The 27124-nt window shown below is 39.2% G+C and overlaps 1 protein-coding gene and 1 pseudogene across 3 annotated transcripts in view; both read right to left on the minus strand.

Moving 5' to 3' along the window:
* ANK2 (ankyrin 2) overlaps nt 1-27124 on the minus strand; it is a 680317-nt gene that overhangs the window by 169294 nt on the left and 483899 nt on the right. For both annotated transcript variants that reach the window (XM_079919368.1, XM_079919367.1), the window contains exons 3-4: nt 1660-1758; nt 217-315 (exon numbers count right to left, since the gene is read on the minus strand). In XM_079919368.1, coding sequence (XP_079775494.1) covers nt 217-315; nt 1660-1758 — 198 coding nt within the window. The remainder of the gene's footprint in view (nt 1-216; nt 316-1659; nt 1759-27124) is intronic.
* On the minus strand, nt 6806-8241 carry LOC307186042 (RNA-binding protein 42-like; annotated as a pseudogene). Its single transcript has one exon. The product of its transcript is annotated as an RNA-binding protein 42-like (transcript).

Here is a 27124-nt window from a genome sequence, read left to right on the forward strand (position 1 = left end):
AATAAAAAAGAAGCTAGAAAAAAGAGGGAGATGATGATACATCACGAAAATAAGAAATGTCATGGCATGAGTTAATAAAATAACTTGCCTGAAATAAATCACAGAGTGTTTATAGTAAATCTATCTACCCAACAGATGGCTAAACCCATTAAATCAATTTCACAAGGCTGTTCTAAGTTAAACTCATTTACATCAGAGAAAATCTGAATGTAATACCTGAGACTGTGCGTTAATATTGGCTCCTTCCTTAACGAGAACTTTGACAACTTCTGCTTGTCCAGCCAAAGATGCAATGTGAAGAGCAGTATTTCCTTTCTGTTTTGGAGAAACAAAATGGAAAATGTTGGAGGCTTCCAAATTTTGTAGAAATCAAAATGTACAGGTATTTTGAATTTTGCTGATGATTTGAAGTGGTTAAAACTTGTCATTCTATCAAGATTGCAGCCCACCTTGGGAAAAGATAATTTTTACCATCAAAACATTGGCCATCCCATACAATGTCTTCCTTTTCTATCCTGCACAATTCCAGTTTAGTGTTAAGAACATGAAAAGACTGAGATCTTACTGAATCAAATAATCTGGGATGTGTGTACGTGTGTGTCTGTGTATGTGTGTGAGAGAGAGAGAGACAATATTACCATTCATGTTATTACAACAAAAGAGTCCTACCACAAGATAATATAAACTAAAAAAAAAAGTTTATCTGAACCATTGAATTTATTTCACCTTGCAGAGAAACCTAGGAATTTTCAGTTGTAGAGAAACTGACAATTCACAGTTGTATTTCGAGTCACTGGAGCACACGGTTGTTCAAAATATTTTTGGAATAAAATAATAAATACAATGCTATACAATGTTACCAATAATTTCTACCATTTTCTACATCAAAATTTATCATCAACAGTACCAAACAAAAATGAAAAATAATTTAAACCTATCATGAAAAGAAAATATAGGCTAAGAGACTGAAAGATGCCTATCATAGGATTAAAACAAATAACAAAAAGAAAAATAAAAAGCAAGCAAATCTATACATTCAAAGCCATAAACTTTGGACACTAGTTCTCTTTTTGCCACCTCCTCACTGTGGGTCTTTATCCACTCGTACTATTTTGAAGACTTACTTGCCTTCTCTTTAAATGAGGAGATTTAATGAGATATTTTTCTGGATCTAAAATTCTACAATTGTAATCTGTGATTAAAAATGAACCTATATTTTAAAACATCAACAGAGTTTAAAGGAAAGGAAACAAACGATAATAAACAGTTAAGCAAGAAAGAGTGATTGGTCTAATGAATATATTAATATGAGCAACTCAGGGGAAGCAAATAATTTGATATACATTCAAACTGACATTCTTAAATATTTGTTTAGCTTTTGTCTACAGAGGATTATATTAGTCTAGTCTCTCTGTGAATCAAAGGAAAAAAGATAGAATACTAGAAACTAGAGATACAGAATTCTTCAGTCTCTGATAAGTCCCTAAACGAAACCATTCAAACTCTGCAAAGTTTAATGGACAGAATTTCAATTTCAGTTCTGCATTGTTGAGAATCTGTGGTGTTCCAGCAAAGCTCTGAAATGTATAACCCGGGAAGAGAAGCTTTAAATCATTTCCTCCTTTCCAAGGAAATAAATTCTACTAGCATAAACATTACCTTAGTGGCAGAATCCACAGCGGACCCTCTTCCCAGTAGCTCGTGAACCAGCCCCACATGGCCTTCCTTGGCAGCCAGATGGAGAGCGTTGAGTCCATTCTGAGAAGAGAAACAAACAAGGCCTCAGAAGTGGAGTAATGATGAGGCAGACAGTGGCTGATCTTATGCAAGTATATAACCCAGAAGATGGGCAGACTCTGATCCCCTCATTTTCTCTTTCTCTTTGCATTAGCTTGAAGCTATTAATTTCAGAGAGACTAATTTCCAGTGATTTTGATTCAGAGAGGCAAAGAGGTAAATATTCATTAGAAATGTGGATCTGCAACTTCAACAAACTTTCTTTTTAGACTAAGAAATATCTAAACACTTCTGCAATGAGGAAAGAAAAAGAGCAACTCTGTATCATTTGTTGTGCCAGCCAGAAATAAAATTCTGTAGTTTCTAGAACGTAAAGAACTTTAAATAAATCTTACTTTTTAAACAAATGGGAGAGAAATGTCCTCTTCATAAAAAGTAATTAGTGTCATAGGACAAATTCTAAGGTAAAACAACTTTGTAAGGACAACATTGTACTTAAAAAAACATTTAGCACTATGTCACTAATTTGTCTTGAGGGTTTTTTTCAAAAATTTATCTTATAATCTATGATAGTACTGAAATACCTGGTTCCCATCTATCTAAATTCCTGAAAAATTCATTACTCACCATAGCATTGAAAAAACTCTTTGAAAATTTCACTAAATATGGTATCTACGTATATTATACTGACAAAGTTTGAAAGCAGATCTTGTCATACATGTAGGAAGAACCAAATACAAGTACAAATTGCTTCATGGCAAATTTCCTATTTGTGGTCATTGTATATCTTATACTTAATGATTTTCTTATGAAAAGTATTCAGGCTTTTATATGTGACTCAAAAATAAAGAAATATTTGCTTTTCTTCTTTGCAAAACATGGTCCTGGTTTGTCACCAACATTTAACTTTGAGTAGCTGACAAAGTTGTATTCAGTACTATTAATACATTCATGTCATGGTTTCCATATATTTACTGGCACAAAATGCTAAGAATTAAATTTATTATTATCATTTATTAAATTAAATTTTGAAATTTATGATTATGTATATTCCTAGAACATTTAACAAATGAATTGACAATATAATAAAAACTTGAAAAATATGAAGTTTTATGACCCCTGGATTCTACTTGTTTGCAAATGATGTTAATGGTGTTGACTGTACACAAATGATTCCGCAAAGAAAATTAATTGTCACTCCCTTTACCAGACCAAGGAAAGCATTATATTTTAAAGTTGTTTTCTGAGTTAATTACTCAACACCCAGTCTCCTTGGCAACAGGAAGTATTTGATTTAAACAGAGGTAATCTATTTCACTAACAGTAAACTCATTCTAACAAATAAGGAAGGGAAAGCAGTATGTCCATTGGGTAGGAATTTTTTTTTTTTTTTTGCGGTACGCGGGCCTCTCACTGTTGTGGCCTCTCCCGTTGCGGAGCACAGGCTCCAGATGCGCAGGCTCAGCGGCCATGGCTCACGGGCCCAGCCGCTCCGCGGCATGTGGGATCCTCCTGGACCGGGGCACGAACCCGTGTCCCCTGCATCAGCAGGCGGACTCTCAACCACTGTGCCATCAGGGAAGCCCGGGTAGGAATTTTTAAGGAGCTAACTAAGCCTGATGATAGTTAAGAGCCTTTACCTTTCCCGATATCTTTTTTAATTTATATATTCTTCAGCATGACATTTATTGATTTTCCTACGTTGTTTACAGGAAGAAATCTTTTACTCTGTATCATGAGCCATTGCTTAAATGTTTTGGAGAGTGGATCCATTCTTTCAGTCTGTAAGAATCAAATGTTCCAATCCTTGGGAATTGTTGAAATAGCCTAGCAAACTAATATTTAAATAATTTTGCATTTTAAGATGTTTCTTTTTTTTAAAGATGTTTCTTGTAAGAAGTTGCCTTTCCTTTTCCTCAATTCCTACCCTAGACTGGCTTGAAAATGATCTCAACAGTGCATTCTGAATGTAACTTTCTATGAAATTTAAAATAGAAAGGTTTGAGAATTAAGACTTTTTAAAGGTGAAAATTTTTATTTGATTACACGAGTGACCAACTTTCTGAAGGTTAGAGCATTTGCGATACTCTTCTCAATCACCCATCTGGGAGATATTACTCCCGTCACTACAGCATCAGCTCAGCTGAAACCTTTAACTTGCTGTAGACCACACTTTTAGAACACTAAACTTACTATGTTCATGTTTCAATAAATATTGACAAAAACTTTTTTAAAAGTTAACAAAGGTAACAAGACACCATCTCAAATAGAATATAGTTGACACAATCTAAAAACTTATGAAGTTCAAATATATATTTAACTTAAAAAATTTCAGGAGACATTATTCTAAGGAGGACTCCAATGCCAAACTATTTCTCTTAGTTTACTTCATACTTTTCTTTTCATGAATACAAAATGTAGCCTACCTCATTTTCACACACACAAAAACACAAACAGAAAACATTTAAATCTGCAGAACAGGATAGAACATTTTCTCAATAATTGGCCAGGTTTCTTCTCAATTAATTACAAGGCTGGGATCTAAATTAAAAGAATTTTATGAGGACAAAGTACCTTTTTGGGGGGGGGCACAAAGATCCTACTACAAATCACTGCAATATAGTTGCAATTTATTTAAAAAGTCATTAAGAATATGATTAAAATTTTTTATATGAGGGAATAGTTCAGAAACAAAATTGTCTATAATATGTAAATCGAATTCAGGATATACATATGTCTTCAAGATTTCTGTAACACTAATACTACCAAAACTAGAGTGATTATAAAGACACAGATGATAATAGGTGAAATTCTAATTATAAATGTTGTAAATTCTTAAGCTGCCTTCTTTTAAAATACAGTCAAATTGGGACGCTATCATATCGTTGAATTCATGTCCTTCAGCTGTAGGAAACAGGAGACAAGCAACTTTCTTCAAGCTAATGTTTTGGTTTTAGAATTTCTAACCCAAAATATATTTAATTAGCAATTGAATATGTTGGGTAATTGTTACCAGAAAAAGCAACTCAGCAGCAACTGGACTGAACACCAAAATGTTTGATCTTGTGAATATGAGCTAACATATAAATTAATCATGTTTAAAATGGAAAGTGATAAATAAACCTATTTAATAGTACAGCTCAGCTAACTCTTTGAGAATGTATTTTGTAGTTAACTCATTTGGGTGAGTCCCTCAGGTCATGCTTCTAAAAACCAAATTTCCCATAGGAGCCACACTAACGCTCTTTAGCTTTCCACACTCTATTACCAATACTAGCCCACATTCCAAAGGATGTTTTGTTGTTAGATATTTTTCACCTTGTTGGATGTGGGGTGGGAAGGAGGTAGACATGCAAAACTGGTCAGACTTTTTGTATTTGGGTTCAAATACAGGGCAGGGCTTAGTATTTTCCCGGTAATGCCTCCCACACATATGGTATTTGAGGCACATAGGTCCTTTTTTATATCAAAACAGAAGATATTGTCACTCTCTGCATTTATTAGGACACTCATGATGAGCTTACTGAGCTCTGGCTAAAAAGTGTTCTGAGGCAAACTCATATTTAACAGAAACATTAACTATTCATTCTCCTAGATTAATATCAGAGTAGACATTCAGTGAGATCACCAAAAAGCAACATACCTGGGGCATGTTATCTCTGTTCTCTACAGTAATGGCTTCACGGAATCATAAAATGTTACTACAAATTTGATTTTTACATAAGGCAGATACAAGCAATGTTCATTTCAGCAATATTTATGTCCTTGTGTCTATTTTTAGATGGGTTATCTTGATGAACTATTGTTGAGTTCAATAACAGGAAAAATTTCAGTAATAGGAAAAGCCACCATGCTTATTCTCACTAATCTTTAATTTAGGAAAATTGCATAATTCAATGTGTTTGTCTTTTTTCACAAGTTTACAGAAAACACAGAATAAATTCAGTATCCATTGGAATTAAGTAACACACGTCCTTATTCCTCTCGTCTTTTTACTTGGTTTTGCTTTTGTCTTGTTTAGTTTCATTTTTAATAATATCAGAATTACAGTATATGAGTGAGTGTGTATATATTGAATATATGTTGTGCCACCAATACTTCATGGCAAAAAAATTTGTCAGTGATTTTGTATCTCAAAACAGCACTATGCCAAGTGCTATTCTTACTTAGTTTTATGTATTCCCTACCTGATAGGATTTATAGACAGCAATTATACTTTGATAGACAGAGTTGCTGATTCTAATTAGCTACTCAGTGACTCAAAATACTGACCACCACTGTGAAAAAAACTCAGAAAATGTTAAATGATTCAAAAATCAAAAACAAAATTTTAAGAGAAAAATTCAATAATTAATTAAATCTGAAAAACAGTAGGCTAAGCAGTGAGTTAATATCCTCAGTATGTTTGAGAATAAAAACATTGGTATTATAATTCTGTTGAAGCAAACCTGGAGGAAAATAACTAAATTCACAGTAAAAAGAATTTAGATGAGCACTGGAAGAACATCCTTACACTGAGTTAAAGAATACTGGAAATATTTCTTTTTAAGGTTTTAAAGTTTAAATATTTCTCATTTGTATGTGATTGACTGAATGTGGGGATTTTCTTCCTTTTTCTTTCTTCCGTTCCTTTTTATCTTTTAATCTTCTTCTACTACTACTTTTTTTTTTCTTTTTTGAGACAGTGTGGTCAACTGCAGGAATAACATGGTGATGGGAATGATAAGAAATGAAATCTTCTCCTTGCTCCACTACTAACCAGAAGTGTGAATTTGGGCAAATCACTTAACCTCTCTGTGGTCTAATGGTTTTATCTACAAATAATATTTATAATGATGACAATGAAAAACAATGATGATGATGGTAAAGAAATAAACATTCATGAGCACCTGTTATGTGCCCATCATTGCTTTAGCCTTTTTCGGGGGGTCAGGGCAGGGATGAACGTAAATTTATTGAAACTGGTTTTGGGGAGGATGGGTGAGTAGATAGTTATGGGTTTTCCAAAAAGAACTGTGGGTAGCAGCCAGCGCCCAGCCAAGAGGAAGCGGGTGCTCAGCCACAGACCCTATCTCAGTCCCAATTTCTTCTGCTTCTTGCACTCAAGGCCCAGTTTCCGGGCCTTCCACGTGCTTTTGCGCAGTTTGGTGGGGCACGAGCCTACTTACTTTGCATTCATCTCAACACACAGAGTGCACATAGTTGCTGGGGTCCTTAAAGCTGAAGAAGCTATAGCCCATGATCTTGCCAGTGCACTTGTCGCAGATCCCCTTAGCCTTAAAGAAGCATGGGAAGGGGAAGGGGCTGAAGGTGAGTTCCAAGATGGCATCTCCATTTCATTGCCCAGATCCCCACAGAAGATTCGGAAACCATCTGCATCCCACTCCAGCAGGCTGGGGTCCTCCCAGCTGCTCCCAGCTGCCGGTGCAAATGCTGCATCAATTTCTCCGGCTTTCCTTTTCTCTTGTCCTCACCCAGGGACTCTGGGATCTAGAAGGGTCACAAGGCCAGGGCGAGGGGGCAGGGGCCAGGAGCTAAGGAATGTGCGCTGGAGGCAGTAAGCCTGGCACACTACTTCCAGCAGGAGGGGCAGGGGCTCAGGCAAATCCATGGTCAGGGCCAGTGGTAGGTGGCCAGGGCCCAAAGACCAGGACCAGCTGGGGTGCTTCCTGCCCTCACAGCCACCAGCACCCTAGCCTCCTCCAGCCCAGCTGCTGCCACCACCACTGCCTCTTCCTTCTCTTCCAGAATCAACCCCAGGCTGACGCCCAGCTCTCAGTATGCTGCTGGCTCTTCTAGGAGAGGCCTCAGAGCAGCCATGGAACCCAGGGAAGGGCTTCAGGACCCCGAGCCATTGGTGACAGCATTAGAGGTGGTCCAGGGGGTTGAGGGGGTCCAGGCAGAAAAGGGGGCCCACGAGGGCCTGGTGAGGGGGCAGCAGGGCCATGGGGTGAGGACTGCCTGCTGCAGAGTAAAGAGCAGAATGTGCTCTCTGTAGCACGTGGGGGACTAGTGCTGGATACAGGAGAGGAGCCCTCTGTGGTGGGTGCCACAGCTGTTCATGGCAGGAAGAGGGCTTCTCCAGCCTTTGGACTGTCCAGTTGAATCCAATCATGGGGGCCAAATGCGCCTGGAAAGGAGGTACACCACAAAGGGAGGGTCACCCACCATGGGAGGAACCACTGTGGCCACGGTGGCTGCCCAGGTCTGGAGAGTCTGTTGGACCTGCTAGTATGTTGGTCGCTATCATTGGGCAGGCACAGGAGCTGCTGGGAACTGCATCATTTCTACCATGGGGACTGTGGGCACTGGAGTACGGCAGGCATAGCAGTTGGGATTCTGGTTACCAGAGCCCTAAAACTTCCTGCTCAAACAGGGCCGTCTCTGCCTCCATCTCTTCCAAGCTTTCCTTGCTGCCCTTGCCCGGGTGCTGGCACCAGGGCCCAGGACCACAGGTACTCCTGCACCTGGGGATCGCAGGGCTGGCCCGCCACCTGCTATCATTACTGTGGCAGCATCCTGAATGGGGACCAACCAAAGCAGGCTACTACTGATAAGTCTTCGATATTGGCTTTATGTAAGTTAACGTGGATAAAAGAATATGAACTTGAGTCGTTTGAAACAATCAAGAAATATTCATTGAGCTGGTTTATTGTGAGCAAAATATTGATTGGGCTTACAGATCTGTGAGTCCCAGGCAAGATATCACTTTCATCTACAACTTTTGGAATAATTCTATTTCTATATAATATCATTAAAATGACTAAATATACCATGTAGTTTAAAAATAAGATCTTAAGGCTACTTTGAAACAACCATGTGCACATTAATCAACCTTAAAGGGCAGAGTTATCTTTTTTGTTTAGCACTTCTATTAAATTTTTATAAAGCAATATTATAACATTTTGTCTATAATCAAATTTTGCAATAAGCTCTATTCTCCATTTCTCTTGATGATTCTATGAGATATTTTGCCCATTGACTGCTTTTCTATGATCATAAAACTAGTGGATGAAACCCCAGGTAGAACCACTAAAAATTTTATGCCACCATTTGAGCATTGGTTACATTTCTGGCACATATGGACAATGTATAGACTAGTCCATTTTTAAAAGTTGAGGAACAGATTCAAGAAGATACAGCTAACCATACATGAAACTTAAATGCTTGCATCAAAATGCATTAAATTGTTTTGGATCTTAGGACAAATCTGTAATGAATATAAACTTATCAGTTAATCAACAAGCATTTGCTAGTTACCCACCAAGTACTTAGCTCTAGGTGCTAGGTTCTAAGGGAGGACCAGTGACATAGTTTCTGTCCCCAGAGAGCCCCCCAAATATTTATTATTAAACAATTGAAAATCACCTCTGCGCTAGCATATACTCATGCACGATTTTTTCAAACCTTTGGCTATTCTGCTTCGCAAATCTTACACGTTGAATTAAGGGTCCTCCAGTCTGTCAGAAAAGTACAACTAACTTAATATATAACTTCCTTAATAACATTAAAATTTAAATATTTGAAAGGAGGCAATTGTAAATATGAGTTCTTGAAAATACTAAAGGAAAAAGATGGAGGGCAAATGGATATATCAATGGGAAAATAATGGAGAAGAGAAAGTGAAATTTGTTCCCTAACCTCCACCCCACCCCCACACATAATGGGGCTCCTGTGTCAGAGACACCCTAAATGAGGAGCTCTTTTCAAGAGGAACTACATGCCCACATATAGAGATACAAATAATTATGAAATGCAGTTTACAGTTTCACTCTGCCATTACCATAAATGACACTGGTGAAAGGAATCATCTATGTAATGGGAGGAAAAAATCAAACTCAAAATGAAAATGACCTGTTTACATATTCCCAATCCAATTGCCACTCAGTATACTCATCCATAATGTATCTGCACCTTTCCCGCCTCTTTCATGGTGGCTGCTCTAAACTAAGAGTACTCACTATGATGGAATTAAGAATGTATTTAGTTTTCATGAAGATGGGGAAAAGCAAAGCACGTGTCATCTTTTGTCAGTTGAACTGATCTTACTGTGTCTTTGATGTCCAAAGATTTCTGATTTAATATATAAATCAAACTATGGATGACCCAAGAGGAAACTTGTTTTACTAGTGAGTTATTCTCAAATCCTAGAGGCTTTCTTTTTAATTCCAAAATGATGAATATTTAATGAGGATTTGCTAAGTCTTCATCAATTAAAAAATATTTACAATGTGGCTTGAAATTTGGTGGCTCATTGGTCATTTCATAGGGAAAAAGCTTAGAATAAGACTGCTTCAAAGATACGACTTTATATAGTCTATTTCTAGATCTCCATTTCAACCATAGTGGAAGCCCATCTAGCGCTCCTGGATGGTAGCTCCCTTTTTGGCACTGGTCTTTTCCCCTGTCTAACCCCATCAAATGTTTCAATCATACAATCCCCCAAATATGGAGAATGACATTAAATATGATGGTGAGTTAGCCTGGGAGAAGAAAGAGTTATGAAAATTCTTCAAAATCTTACTAGGACCAAGAAGGATGAAAGATTATGAGAGCTGAGAAATAAATACTTAACGAATGAAAGAGAAGCTTAATGACATGGATATCATTATTATATTTTATATTTTACATATATTATTATATTTTATAGATGAAGATACTAAAATTCTCAGAAGCCAAGTGATTTGCCTCAAAGATCCTTACCGCCAAGAAGAGGAAGAGCAAAAATTCAAACTTAGATCTGATTTCCAAACTCATGCTTTCAAAAAAGCTAAAATAATTAAGCTCCACACCAGTGTTTCAAACTGTAGGTCATCATGCACAAGTACGTCCTAAAATCTGTTTAATGGATTGCCAATCAGTGTATTTCAAAACATGAAGTAGAGCAAAGAAAAATAGAGTGCACTGTGGGTGGCAAGTGTTGATTTTGTTTCGGAGGGGTTTTTTTGGTGTAACTTTACATACACATACATGTGTACACACGTCTGCATGTGCGTGTGCATGTGGTGTGCTCCTGTGTGTGTGTGTGTGTGCATGTGCACACATGCTTCTCTAGATTACAAAAAAAAAAAACTAAGGAAGTTTAGGCAAGACCCAAGACATGAGGGCATCTTGGGGAAACAAGATGTTGTTTCAGACCAAATAAGTAAAAAAGCTAATGCTTACAAAGGGCACTCTAAGAGAGGAATGGTTTTTATGATATGCTTATTTGAATTTTATGAAATCAATAATTTTCATTTTAGATGAGTGCTGTGATGCAAATAAGATGAATAACGTTGGGACAAACAAGGATTCTTCCTTTTGAAAATACTAGCAGAATCATGGTTAAACCACATCTGGAGTTCCAAGAGGGAGTGTGGAATAGTGGAGAACACACATGTTAGAGTTCCTATTCTGTCTCTCCATTACTAGCAATATAATTTAGTTTCTTCACTAGTAAAAGGGCAAGTTTCCATTCTGCCTTCTATAGATAGTTAGTTAAAAGAGAATATAGAGGGGCGCCTTCAAGATGCTGGAGGAGTAAGATGTGGAGATCACTTTCCTCCCCACAAATACATCAGAAATACATCTACATGTGGAACAACTCCTACACAACACCTACTGAACGCTGGCAGAAGACCTCAGACTTCCCAAAAGGCAAGAAACTCCCCACATACTGGGGTAGGGCAAAAGAAAAAAGGAAAAATAGACATTAAACAATAGGGATGGGACCTGAACCTCTGGGAGGGAGCTGTAAAGGAGGAAAGGTTTCCACACACTAGGAAGGCCCTTCGCGGGTGGAGACTGCGGGTGGCGGAGGTGGTGAACTTCGGACATGAAGGAGAGCGCAGCAATAGGGGTGCAGAGGGCAAAGCGGAGAGATTCATGGACAGTGCCGACCAGCACTCCCCAGCCCGAGAGGCTTGTCTGCTCACCCACCGGGGTGGGCAGGGGCTGGGAGCTGAGGCTCGGGCTTCGGTGGAATCCCAGGGAGAGGACTGGGGTTGGCTGCATGAACCAGCTGGAAGGGGGCTACTGCGCCACAGCTAGCCGGGAGGGAGTCCAGGAAAAAGTCTGGACGTGCTGAAGAGGCAAGAGACCATTGTTTCAGGGTGCACGAGGAGAGGGGATTCAGAGCACCGCCTAAACGAGCTCTAGAGACGGGCGCGAGCCACAGCTATCAGTGCGAACACAAGAGACAGGCAGGCATGAGATGCTAAGGCTGCTGCTGCAGCCACCAAGAAGCCTGTGTGCGAGCACAGGTCACTATCCACACCTCCCCTCCCAGGAGCCGGTGCAGCCCGCCACTGCCAGGGTCCCGTGATCCAGGGACAACTTCCCTGGGAGTACACACGGCGCGCCTCAGGCTGCTGCAACGTCACGCAGGCCTTTGCCACCGCAGGCTGACCCCGCATCTGTACCCCTCCCTCCCCACGGCCTAAGTGAGCCAGAGCCCCTGAATCAGCCACTCATTTAACCCTGTCCTGTCTGGGCGGGAACAGATGCCCTCAGGCGACCTACATGCAGAGGCGAGGCCAAATCCAAACCTGAACCCCAGGAGCTGTGTGAACAAAGAGAGAAAGGGAAATCTCTCCCAGCAGCCTCAGGAGCAGCAGATTAGATCTCCACAATCAACTTGATGTACCCTGCATCTGTGGAATACCTGAATAGATAATAAGTCATCCCAAAATTGAGGCAGTGGACGTTGGGAGCAACTTTAGACTTCAGGTTTGCTTTCTGCATCTAGTTTGTTTCTCGTTTTATGTTTATCTTAGTTTAGTATTTAGAGCTTGTTATGACTGGTAGATTTATTGATTTGGTTGCTCTCTTCCTTTTTTAATTTTACATATATATATATATATATATATATTTTTTTTCCTTTTTCTCTCTTTCTGAGTGTGCATGTGCATGCTTCTTTGGGTGATTTTGTCTGCATAGCTTTGCTTTTGCCATTTGTCCTAGGGTTCTGACTGTCTGTTTTTTTGTTTTTTTGTTTTTAGTATAGTTTTTAGAGCTTGTTATCATTGGTGGATTTGTTTTCTGGTTTGGTTGCTCTCTTCTTTCTTTCTCTCTCTCTTTTTTTTATTACTTTTTATTTTTAATAATTTTTTTCTATTTTAATATTTTCTTTCACTTTTCTTTCTTTCTTCCTCCCTCCCTCCTCCCTCCCTCCCTTTCTTCTTCTCCCTTTTGGTGCACTGGCCAGGTGTCAGGCCTGAGCCTCTGACGCGGGAAAGCCGAGTTCAGGACATTGGTCCACCAGAGACCTCCCAGCCCAACGTAATATCAAATGGCGAAAGCTCTCCCAGAGACCTCCATCTCAATGCTAAGACCCAGCTCCACTCAACGACCAGCAAGCTACAGTGCTGGATACCCTAAGCTGAACAACTAGCAAGACATGAACACAAACTCACCCATTAGCAGAGAGGTTGCCTAGAATCATAATAACTTCACAAACACCCCAAAACACACCACTTGACGTGGTCCTGCCAACCAGCAAGATAAGATCCAGTCTCATCCACCAGAACACAGGCACCAGTCCCCTCCACCAGGAAGCCTACACAACCCACTGAACCAATCTTACCCACTGGGAGCAGACACCAAAAGTAACAGGAACTATGAACCTGCAGCCTGTGAAAAGGAGACACCCAAACAAATTAAGTTAAGCAAAATGAGAAGACAGGGAAATACACAGCAGATGAAGGAGCAAGGTAAAAACTCACCAGGCCAAACAAATGAAGAGGAAATAGGCAGTCTACCTGAAAACGAATTCAAAGTAATGATAGTAAAGATGATCCAAAATCTTGGAAACAGAATGGAGAAAATTCAAGAAACATTTAACAAGGACCTAGAAGAACTAAAAAGCAAACAAACAATGATGAACAACCAAATAAATGAAATTAAAAATTCTCTAGAAGGAATCAATACCAGAATAACTGAGGCAGAAGAATGGATAAATGACCTGGAAGATAAAACAGTGGAAATAACTACCACAGAGCAGACTAAAGAAAAAAGAATGAAAAGAATTGAGGACAATCTCAGAGACCTCTGGGACAACATTAAATGCACCAACATTCGAATTATACGGGTCCCAGAAGAAAAAGAGAAAAAAAAAAGGGACTGAGTAAATATTCGAAAAGATGATAGTTGAAAACTTCCCTAATATGGGTAAGGAAATAGTCAATCAAGTCCAGGAAGTGCAGAGAGTCCCATAAAGGATAAATCAAAGGAGAAACTTGCCAAGACACATATTAATCAAACTACCAAATACTAAATACAAAGAAAAAATATTAAAAGCAGCAAAGGAAAAGTAACAACATACAAGGGAATCCCCATAAGGTTAACAACTGATCTTTCACCAGAAACTCTGCAAGCTAGAAGGGAGTGGCAGGACATATTTAAAGTGATGAAAGGGAAAAACCTACAACCAAGATTACTCTACCCAGCAAGGATCTCATTCAGATTTGATGGAGAAATTAAAACCTTTTACAGACAAGCAAAAACTAAGAGAATTCAGCACCACCATACCAGCTCTACAACAAATGCTAAAGGAACTTGTCTAGGCAGGAAATATAAGAGAAGGAAAAAGACTTGCAATAACAAACCCAAAACAGTTAAGAAAATGGTAATAGGAACATACATATCAATAACTACCTTATATGTAAATGGATTAAATGCTCCAACCAAAAGATATAGACTGGCTGAATGGATACTAAAACCCTTACATATGCTGTCTACAACAGACTCACTTCAGATGTAGGGACACATACAGACTGAAAGGGAGGGGGTGGAAAAAGATATTCCATATGAATGGAAATCAAAAGAAAGCCGGAGTAGCAATTCTCATGTCAGACAAAATAGACTTTAAAATAAAGTCTATTACAAGAGACAAAGAAGGACACTACATAATGATCAAGGGATCGATCCAAGAAGAAGATAAAAATTGTAAATATTTATGCACCCAACATAGGAGCACCTCAATACATAAGGCAAATGCCAACAGCCATAAAAGGAGAAATTGACAGTAACACAATCATAGTAGGGGACTTTAACACCTCACTTTCACAGATCATCCAAAATGAAAATAAATAAGGAAACATAAGCTTTAAATGATACATTAAATAAGATGGACTTAATTGATATTTATAGGACATTCTGGCCAAAAACAACAGAATACACTTTCTTCTCAAGTGCTCATGGAACATTCTCCAGGATAGATCATATCTTGGGTCACAAATCAAGCCTTGGTAAATTTAAGAAAATTGAAATCATATCAAGTATCTTTTCTGACCACAACGTTATGAGACTAGATATCAATTACAGGAAAAAATCTGTAAAAATTACGAACACATGGAGGCTAAACAATACACTATTAAATAACAATGAGATCACTGAAGAAATCAAAAAGGAAATCAAAAAATACCCAGAAGCACATGACAATGAAAACATGACAACCCAAAACCTATGGGACACAGCAAAAGCAGTTCTAAGAGGGACGTTTATAGCAATACAATCCTACCTCAAGAAACAAGAAACATCTTAAATAAACAACTTAAGCTTACACCTGAAGCAAATAGAGAAAGAAGAACAAAAAATCCCAAAGTTAGCAGAAGGAAAGAAATCATAAAGATCAGATCCGAAATAAATGAAAAAGAAATGAAGGAAATGGTAGCAAAGATCAATAAAACTAAAAGTTGGTTCTTTGAGAAGATAAACAAAATTGAAAAACCATTAGGCAGACTCATCAAGAAAAAAATGAAGACTCAAATCAGTAGATTTAGAAAAGAAAAAGGAGAAGTAACAACTGACACTGCAGAAATACAAAGGATCATGAGAATTTACTACAAGCAACTATATGCCAATAAAATGGACAACCTGGAAGAAATGGACAAATTTTTAGAAAAGCACAACCTTCTGAGACTGAACCAGGAAAAAATAGAAAATATGAACAGACCACTCACAAGCACTGAATTTGAAACTGTGATTAAATATCTTCCAACAAACAAAAGCCCAGGACCAGATGGCTTCACAGGCAAATTCAATCAAACATTTAGAGAAGAGCTAACAACTATCCTTCTCAAACTCTTCCAAAATATAGCAGAGGGAGGAATACTCCCAAACTCATTCTATGAGGCCACCATCACCCTGATACCAAAAGATGCAACAAAAAAAAGAAAACAATAGGGCTTCCCTGGTGGCGCAGTGGTTGAGAGTCCGCCTGCCGATGCAGGGGACACGGGTTCATGCCCCGGTCTGGGAAGATCCCACATGTCGTGGAGTGGCTGGGCCCGTGAGCCATGGCCACTAAGCCTGCACGTCCAGAGCCTGTGCTCCACAACGGGAGAGGCCACAACAGTGAGAGGCCCACGTACCACAAAAAAAAAAAAAAAAAAAAGAAAACAATAGGCCAATATGACTGATGAACAGAGATGCAAAATCCTCAACAAAATACTAGCAAACAGAATCCAAGAGCACATTAAAAGGATCATACACCATGATCAAGTGGGGTTTACCCCAGAAGTGCAAGGATTCTTCAATATATGCAAACTAATCAATGTGATAAACCATATTAACAAATTGAAGGAAGAAAACCACATGATCATCTCAATAGATGCAGAAAAAGCTTTTGACAAAATTCAACACCCATTTATGATAAAAACCCTCCAGAAAGTAGGCATAGAGGGAACTTACCTCAACACAATAAAGGCCATATATGACAAACCCACAGCCAACATCATTCTCAATGGTGAAAAACTGAAACCATTTCCACTAAGATCAGGAACAAGAAAAGGTTGCCTATTCTAACCACTATTATTCAATATCGTTTTGGAAGTTTTAGTCACAGCAATCAGAGAAGAAGAAAAAGAAATAAAGGGAATCCAAATCGGAAAAGAAGAAATAAAATTGTCTCTATTTGCAGATGACACGATACTATATATAGAGAATCCTAAAAATGCTACCAGAAAACTACTAGAGCTAATCAATGAATTTGGTAAAGCAGCAGGATACAAAATTAATTCACAGAAATCTTGCATTCCTATAAACTAATGATGAAAAATCTGAAAGAGAAATTAAGGAAACACTCCCATTTACCATTGCAACAAAAAGAATAAAATACCTAGGAATAAACCTACCTAAGTGCACAAAAGACCTGTATGCAGAAAACTATAAGACACTGATGAAAGAAATTAAAGATGATGCAAACGGATGGAGAGATATACCATTTTCTTGGATTGGAAGAATCAACTTTGTGAAAATGACTGTACTACCCAAAGCAATCTACAGATTTGGTGCCATCCCTATCAAACTACCAATGCCATTTTTCACGGAACTAGGACAAAACATTTCACAATACGTATGGAAACATAAAAGACCCCAAATAGCCAAGGCAATCTTGAGAAAGAAAAACAAAGCTGGAGGAATCAGGCTCCCAGACTTCAGACTACACTATAAAGCTACAGTAATCAAGACAGTGTGGTACTGGCACAAAAACAGAAATATAGATCAGTGGAACAGGATAGAAAACCCAGAGATAAACCCACACACATATGGTCACCTTATATTTGATAAAGGAGGCAAGAATATACAATGGAGAAAAGACAGCCTCTTCAATAAGTGGTGCTGGGAAAACTGGACAGCTACATTTAAAAGAATGAAATTAGAACACTCCCTAACACCATACGCAAAAATAAACTCAAAATGGATTAAAGACCTAAATGTAAGGCCAGACACTATAAAAGTCTTAGAGGAAAACATAGGCAGAACACTACGACATAAATCACAGTGAGATCCTTTTTGACCTACCTCCTAGAGAAATGGAAATAAAAACAAGAATAAACAAGTGGGACCTAATGAAACTTAAAAGCTTTTTTGCACAGCAAAGGAAACCATAAACAAGATGAAAAGACAACCCTCAGAATGGGAGAAAATATTTGCAAACGAAGCAACTGACAAAGGATTAATCTCCAAAATATACAGCAGCTCATGCAGCTCAATATCAAAAAAACAAACAACCCAATCCAAAAATGGGCAGAAGTCCTAAATAGACATTTCTCCAAAGAAGATATACAGATTGCCAACAAATACATGAAACGATGCTCAACATCACTAATCATTAGAGAAATGAAAATCAAAACTACAATGAGGTATCACCTCACACTGGTCAGAATGGCCATCATCAAAAAATCTACAAACAATAAATGCTGGAGAGAGTGTGGAGTAAAGGGAACTCTGCTGCACCGTTGGTGGGAATGTAAATTGGTGCAACCACTATGGACAACAGTATGGAGGTTCCTGAGAAAACTAAAAACAGAACTACCATACGACCCAGCAATCCCACTACTGGGCATATACCCTGAGAAAACCATAATTCAAAAAGGGTCATGTACCACAATGTTCATTGCAGCTCTATTTACAATAGCCAGGACATGGAACCAACCTAAGTGTCCATCGACAGATGAATGGATAAAGAAGATGTGGCACATATATGCAGTGGAATATTACTCAGCCATAAAATGGAATTAAATTGAGTTATTTGTAGTGAGGTGGATGGACCTAGAGACTATCATACAGAGTGAAGTACGTCAGAAACAGAAAACAAACACCATATGCTAACACTTATATATGGAATAAAAAAAAAAACAAAAAACCAATGGTTCTGATGAACCTAGGGGCAGGACAGGAATAAATACTCAGACAGAGAGAATGGACCTGCGGACACAGGAAGGAAGAAGGGTAAGCTGGGATGAAGTGAGAGAGTGGCATGGACATATATACACTACCAAATGTAAAACAGATAGCTAGTGCAAAGCAGCCGCATAGCACAGGGGGATCAGCTTGGTGCTTTGTGTCCACCTAGAGGGGTGGGTTAGGGAGGGTGGGAGGGAGATGCAAGAGGGATGAGATATGGGGGTGTATGTATATGTATAGCTGATTCACACTATTCATATGTACAGCAGAAACTAACACACCTTTGTAAAGCAATTATACTCCAATAAAGATGTTAAAAATAAATAAAAATATGAATAAAATAAAATGGCAAAAATGCAAAAAACCAAGAATATAAAGTAATGTATGTCATTGTAAAGCAATTATACTCCAATAAAGATGTAAAAAAATATATAAATAAAGTAATGTATGTTTATGTTATTTGGACTCTTACAAATGTAAGATATTATGATTTCCTGGTTAGATGCAGAAAGTAATAAATTCACACATATTCCTAACTCTTTCTGTTTTCTATCACAGAGATCTGGATAAAGATGATGAGCTGAATTGAGTGTTTTTTCTTTCATGGAAGGGGCCACAAGCAGATGGCAGTCTGAAGTCAGAAGTCCACGTTGAGTTTCACTGGGCTAAAATCATGGTGTCAGCAGGGCTGCATTCCTTCCAGAGGTTCTAGGGTAGAACAGTTCTTTTTGCCTTTTCCAGCTTCTAGAGGCCACCTGCATTCCTTGGCTTGTGGCCTCTTCCTCCATGGTTAAAGCCCACAGAGGAGCATGTATAAATCACTCTTGAATTGAGTATTTTGGGTCTAACATATAAATGCTTACTTGGGCTGGGAAAATTATTAAGTTAGACAGAAATGATTATTTTTAAATGTATTTTGAATTCTAATGAAACCTAAAAAGCAGATGGGAACCTGGTCTCTTAGTAGTCATCCTGTCAAAAATTCAAAGAGCTGTTATTTCACTACTGAGTTTTAACTCTCCTAAGTTAAATGTCATTTTCATGTGGTCTCATTTCTCTGGTTAATTTTATGAGAAATGATATATAAATTACTTCTTTAGTATTTGACTTAACATGTATTAAAGCAAGACATCTGACTTAACATGAAGCTCAAAGACAGAAAATTATTTGAGCTACTTATTATAATAGTCATGGTTTAAAGAGATTTAGACATTAAAAGTCAGCAGCAAATTATTTAAATAAAACCTAAAACTTATTACAGTTTATTCTCATGTGTCAGGCTTAGATCTAAGCTTTTAATTGCATTAACTCATTTAACCCTGAATTGAACATTATGAGTTATGAACTGCCTGGTGATTCTAGCTCAGAAAGTATACTCTTAACCCCTACCATTAAAACAACAAAAAAAAACCTGTGGGCTCTGCATTATAATTCTATTTCGCTTTCTTTAGACCTCAATTTCTCATTAACTCTTAGTTGATATTTTTTAGAATAAAAATATCTTAGCCTCTGATAATAAGTCAGTAGTTAAGGAGAAAAACTATTTCCTTTAGGCCTCTAGACTTACAATCTCTAAGAGTGTCAAAATTAGAAAGGAATTCTATAATGAATTCTAGACCGTTATAGTATCATGTCCATGCCAAGCTTAGTTAGTTTTAATTTAACTTAAAAATGGAGGAAAGGGGTTATGTTTGGTTGATCCCATAAGTTACTTACGGTAGTAAAATTCTTTGGTTCTTAAATGACAAGTAATGAGAGTATAATTTCCAGAAGATTTAAAGAAAATATCGGGCTTCCCTGGTGGCTCAGTGGTTGAGAGTCCGCCTGCCAATGCAGGCGACGTGGGTTCGTGTTCCGGTCCGGGAAGATCCCGCGTGCCGCGGAGCGGCTGGGCCTGTGAGCCATGGCCGCTGGGCCTGCGCGTCCGGAGCCTGTGCTCCGCAGCGGGAGAGGCCACAACAGTGAGACGCCGCGAACCGCAAAAAAATAAAAAATAAAAAAATAATAGAAATTATCTACTAGACGAAGTCTCATCTTTGTATATTTATCACTGACTCATTTAATATTTCAATCAATTCATCTTAAAAGAGGGCATTAAAAACATGGATCTTCTTCTGACATAGAATTTATCAAGGTTGGCAAGCAGGGGAAGGAATGTATATCAGAATTAACCAGTAACTTTTTTTTAAATGAAACGAGAAAACTTCTCTAGTGGGGCAGCCTGAAGTGGATGTGCCTCCAGGGGCCAAGGGTGAGATTGAAGTGAGAGAGTGAAAGAGCAGCAGGACCTCAAAAGGAAGGAAGCAAAACAGGAGCGTGCAACCTAAAAAGGTTCCGCACAGCTCATTCTCGTATGTGCTGTGTCCGCCTACTTCTAGTGAGACACAAGAATGTTGTCCACCATATTAAACTCAGATAAAAACATGGCACAGAGTTTCAAATTAATGTAAACTAGAGAAAGCTTAAATTCAATAATTAATAATAACTGAATATCAATTATTCACCTAAACTTTTTTGTACATGTATTATATGTCAAGCATTGTGCGAGGAACCAAGTTTACATTTCCAGGTACCCATAAAAAAATCTAGTAATGTTATTAGATAATTAATAATTAATAATATCCCCCTTTTTTACAATTTTAATTAAAAATAAGCCAAATTTGGCTTGCTGGGCTCTAAAAGAATATGGGAAGAGTGAGGAGGGAGCCATCAAACAAGAAAACTTAGCTTATGGGAGTCTTCCAAGTACCACACCATCACTCTGCTTTCCATCATAATATTGGGTTGGCCAAAAAGTTCATTCAGGTTTTTCCAGACGATGTTATGGAAAAAACTTTTTGGCCAACCCAATAAAATGATTCCTGCAAATTGCATTCAGTATCAATTTCAGGTTTGTCTGCGATACACAAGCCAGCTTAGTCACTTTATCCTCTGAACAATCACAAAATTTGGTTCTTTTCACAACTGATTGAATTTTGTGTCCTGTTTATCTTCCCAACAAGGCTTCTTATGAACAAAAGTCAAATCTATTCACCTTTGTAACCTCTACGCCTAATATAGTACCTAGCACAAGGCGAAGGATACTGCAGTAATATTCTTACAACGAATGAGCTAATGAATAGTATGTCTCGTGCAGAGGTAAGCAGGATTTTGTTTAATTCATCCAGTCACTGTGCATTCTATCAGGAAATGTGGTCAGTGCACAGACAAGTCAGGTACAACTACGTCCACCTCTAGCCTTTGGAAACACAATCAGGAAAAGTGCACTCTCTGAGGCTGAAGCTGGTTAATATTAATGTGTATAAGAGCAAATTAGACCGTGAGAGAAGGATTTAATCTAAAGTGGCTTTTCGGGCTTCCGTGGTGGCGCAGTGGTTGAGAGTCCGCCTGCCGCTGCGGGGGACGCGGGTTCGTGCCCCGGTCTGGGAAGATCCCACATGCCGCGGAGCGGCTGGGCCCGTGAGCCATGGCCGCTGAGCCTGCGCGTCCGGAGCCAGTGCTCCGCAACGGGAGAGGCCACGACAGTGAGAGGCCCACGTACCGCAAAAAAAACAAAAAAGATAAAGTGGCTTTTCTCAGCCTGGAATCCTTGGATGTGCTCTTAAGGATCTCAGAATTCTCTGAGAATTTTTTTAATCTGATATTTACATTTAAGTGCCAATCTTAAAAAAATTAATAGACATATATGCTAGATCATCTGGGTAAATCACATTTTAATTAAATATCATCTAGTAATTTCTTGTTCTTGTGTTCTTGATTGATTCCAAGGGATCATTTAAAGGAACATGAATCTTAATGCAGGATTTCTGAAACTGAAGCATACAGATGTATTCTCAGGGCTCCCCCCAAAATCTCCTTCTCTAAGTAGGAGAAATACTACCTCAAGAGATAGTCTGTAAACATAACCTGATGAAACTTGGGTCTTTCCATTTGGAAAGCAGAATAGATGCTTGAGGAAGGAAGACTAGAACCTTCCTAAGTATTAGAAGCTTTACTATTTCCCACAGAATTACAAGTTGTCTGAAAGCAATAATGACAATTTTGATTAAGTTGGAAGGAATAAACTTGTTAGAACTTATCCAGAATTTGTCCATCCAGCTACTCTATCTTGAGTGAAATCATCCATTGTGGCCAGCCCAACTTTTTTAACTTCTCTCCGACTGCAACAGTCACAGCCATAATTTGGCCTCCTGAATGAGTGTGTGCAACACAGTGGGTTTTCTCACGTATCATTTGAGCCCAAAGTAGTTTCCCTTTAAGGTAGAGAAGTATGTTGCGAAGATTACGTACATGAAGTATGTAACACAGTGATGAGCATGTAGTAGGCATGCAGTAAAGAAACTATTATTTGATATCATAGGTATTATTACTTCTCATTTCACAAATGGATTATTTGACTCAGAATAATTTAAGTGATTGGCTCAATGTCTGTGTTTATTCAATTATTCATTTATCAAATATTAATTGGAAATCTACTGTGTACCAATCCTGGGTCTTATTCCTTGCAGCAAAGTGCCCTTTTCACTAAACACTGAAGCTTAAATACTAGTTTATAAATCATTCATTGTGACCTGGTTCATATAAGCTAGTAGCCGTATTTAGACTGGTATACTTCATGGGCCTTTCTTTTTAAACCCCTTAATTTTCCTGTGTTGTTGATGTTCCAAGTTCCCAGTTTGTGGAGTTTGCCTTCCTTTCTGTGTATTGCTAAATTGTTAGCTGTGAACGCAAATGGTTAATAAGAATCTAATGTCTTCTTTAGAGACACAGAAATCTCACTAAAAGGAGTCATTAAAAAGGGCTGTAGGATTCCCTGGTGGCGCAGTGATTGAGAGTTCGCCTGCCAATGCAGGGGACACGGGTTCGCGCCCCGGTCCGGGGGGATCCCACATGCCGCGGAGCGGCGGGGCCCGTGAGCCATGGCCGCTGGGCCTGCACGTCCGGAGCCTGTGCTCCGCAACGGGAGAGGCCACAACAGTGAGAGGCCCGCGTACCGCAAAAAAAAAAAAGGGCTGTAGAGACCGTCTCCAGTTTGAGGTCTGAATTAATAATTTCAAGGGAACTTGAATAACAGATCTCTTGATATAACTTCTGGTGGTTGCTTTAGGTGAGAAAATATATTCTCACCTCCCTGGTAAATTGCTTCTTTCTCATGCTACTTCCCTCCTCTGCCTCCCATGGGCACTATTGTTGTCTTCCCTCATTCCTTAAGGGAAATATCACATCACAGGTTCTCCGATAAACTTCTTTCCCAAGGGCAGTGGCATGCTTCTCTCACCCCCGCAGTGAGTCTGCATACCCACTCAGGTGCAGGGTTTAATTTCAGATTGTCCTCTCTGCCCCCTCTACCCTGCGCAAAGAAGTTTTCTTCTTTTTATTGATGGTAGCTTTTTCTTTTTTTTTTTTTTTTGGGTGGTGGTAGCTAGGGGTATGAGGGTGTGGGGAGAGCCAGGGATGACCTCTTCCAAGGTGTGCCCTCATGAGCTTTTGTTCATCTGCATCTTAGACTCTTTCATTTTACCCTGAAGACCTTTCATTTCTGCGGGAAGAGGCTGAAAAGAAACTGAGTAAAGGACTAAAATCAGTTGCCTACATCAGGTTATACGCACGTACATATACAGGCTCATCAAGAGACATGTAGCCCCTGATCATGTCCATCTCAACAGACAAGCACTTTTTCATATGGAGCTGCTGAATTCTCTTCTCTTTTTCTGAATCTAAAGAAGGTATCATGTGAAAACAAGGTTTCCTTTTTTTCCTTCCTCCTTATTCCAGAAGAGAGAAGGCCTTGAAAAGACTAGAGATCCTAGGATTTGGGGTTACACCTTTATAATCATCAAAACACATACACATACACACGAAAGGATAAGGAGAAATCTATGAGGGTAGGGAGGGATGGGAGAGGCTTGGGAAACTTCTATAGAAGAAAGGAAAAAGACTGTTTAGAGTAAGTGATCAGCAAACAAAGAGACGGTTAGACTATGAATGGTCAAAATCTCGGTTACTGCAAAGGGGCTGTTTGATTTTTAATGGCACAAAGAAAATAACCAAGCAGAAAAATGACTAAGCGAAAATGGCCTCTACCTCTTACCTCACACACCACCTGTGTTTGGTTGTAGTGCGTATCTGAAGAGCTGTATTGAATAGGTGTTTGGATCAAGATCTTCCCTCTGTTGACCCTCCACAGCAGAAATCAAGGTGAGACTCCATAACTCTATGGGCTCCTGGCTAGACTCCCTGCTGCCTCTTATCTTGCTCCAGACAACTCTCACAATCTCACCATCACCACCTGGTTGGGACCATATGGACTACACTTATTACACCCTGTATCCCTCTTTGTGCCAGTCACCACGTGAATCCTCATCCCTCCAAATGCAACCCCTGTATGCCTTGCTATCCCCTTTTCTAACGATGTCTCTGATCACTTCAGATGTCCTGAAATTCTTACACAATGGCCTCTAGAAGACATGAATGTGGTTATTAGCAGCATCTGTGTCTTAAATCTTTTCTCTGAGCATTCCTTTTAACCTTTCTGTTCTAAATGAAACCCGAAGCTACTGCTTCCCTGAAGTCTGCTCAAGTGATAATATTTATCCCCTACACCCCAATTAACCACTGGACTCAGTGGAGCTATGCTAATGCTCCTTGCTCTTCAAAACGATTTTTTCCTCATCCTTTTACATAAACCTCCAGAAGCCACCAGCCTGTATGTTTTAGATCCCATCCTCATCTCTTGAAGATTTTAGCTTCTAGTTCATTGCCACCTTTTCCAACATATATGAAGGTGGTTTTCCCAGAACTCTACACATTCAGGTTCCTGACTTTTCCACCAATAATTTTTCTTCTCTCTACCTCATCTACTCTTTCCACGGTCATTTCCAGTGATATAATCTTCCTCCAGGATTTCAACTTCGAGCACCCGAGCCGTTAACTTCCATTTACCCTCCTGCCAATCTACTGACCCAAATCAAACAATCCTTCAGCCCCTGACACCTAGAGTCTGTTCACCTTCTCACTGTGTCCATTTCTTTCCTCATTCAGCCTAAATTCCATGCATAATCTTTATAATCATTTTAGTCATTCCCTTGTATGCATCCGCAGTCGGCTTGCCCTTCTCTGGCTGTACTGTACATGCTTAGCTCAACCACAGTCTCTGCAACTGATCCCATGTCTGAATGTGGCTGCAGAGATACACATACGTGCTCGCTTGTCATAATCCTTAAGTGGGCCCTTAACACTGCCTGGCAATCATACTCTGTTACCCTTAATCACTCTCTCTCCCACTCTCCTAGATGATTATTTCATATCTTCTGTCTCCTCAATCTCCAACACCTCCTCTCCCATCTGAGCTCTCTGCTGATGACATTCATATTTCACTAAAAACTAGAAGCAATTAAAAGAGAATTTCCATTCCACATCCAGCTCCCAGCACCACACCCACACTACTTCTTGGTCTTTTATCCCTAAACCCTTCTTTTTCCTGAACTATCCATGTTCTTAGCAAAGGCCGACTCCCCCACTTGCGCACCAGGTCCCATCCCCTCTCACCTACCCTAGGACACCATCCAGCAAGTCTACCCTCTCTCTCATGCATCACTGATTTTTCCCTCTTCTGCTTTTTTCCATTAATAAAACAAAAATGCTATGATTTATCTCATATTTTTTAAAAAGCCTCTCTTAATCCTACCTCCTCTTCCAGCTACGTCCCCTGTTCTCTCCTTCCCGTTACAGAAAGAGACCTTCCAGTAGTATCTGGTCTGCTCATTACCAACTGAATCAACTCCAGTCAGGCTTTCACCCCACCAGGCAACTGAAAATGCCTTTAACAAGTCATTAGCTACCACCACTTCACTACAGCATTTGTTCTGTTCCTCAGCTTATTTGATCAACAGCATTTTATAGGGTTGATCATTTCCTCCACCTGAAAATAACTCCTTCACTTGGCTTCCGGGACACTGCACTCCAGGGTTTCTTGCCACTTCTCTGGGCAACTCTTCCCCATTCCCCTTGCTGGTTCCTCCTCATCTTCCTGACCTCTAAGAGATGGAGGGTCCCAAGGCTCAGTCCTTGGACCTCTTCAATTTTTCATAAATTTTTCACTCACTGTTTTGGCAACCTTGTCCAGTTTCCTGGTTTTACATAACATCTATAACACTGAATGCTCCAAATAATAGATCTCTGGCCAAACTCTCTTCTCTGAACGCCAGACGCATCTATCCAACTACATGCTCAATATCTTGGATATCAACTAGACAAATCAAATTTAACATGTTCTCAAGTGACCTTCTGATTATTCCCTCAAACCTGCTCAAACCACAGTCTTTCCCATCTCAGTTAATGAAACGTTAGCCCACATTCGTCTTGCGACCCCAGCCTTCATCTCTGACTCCTCCCTTTTCCACTCGGCAATCATTCACTGTTACACTTAATCACGCTCTCCCACTCTCCTAGACGATTAGTTCACACCTTCTCTCTCCTCTCGGGTAATGAATCTTCCACCCTCATTATTCTCTTTGCGACCCCAGCCTTCATCCCTGACTCCTCTCTTTTGCTCTTAGACTACATGAAATCCATCAACAAAACCTATCAGCTCTATCTTCAAAATATATCCAGAATCCAACCACTTCCCACCATCTCTCCTGCCTGCTTACCTAGAACACCTCATCTCTCACTGAAAGTATGACAAAAAGTGTAATACTCCTTTGTAAAGTGTAATACT

This window comes from Stenella coeruleoalba, assembly GCF_951394435.1.
Source record: "Stenella coeruleoalba genome assembly, chromosome: 4".
NCBI lineage: Eukaryota > Metazoa > Chordata > Mammalia > Artiodactyla > Delphinidae > Stenella > Stenella coeruleoalba.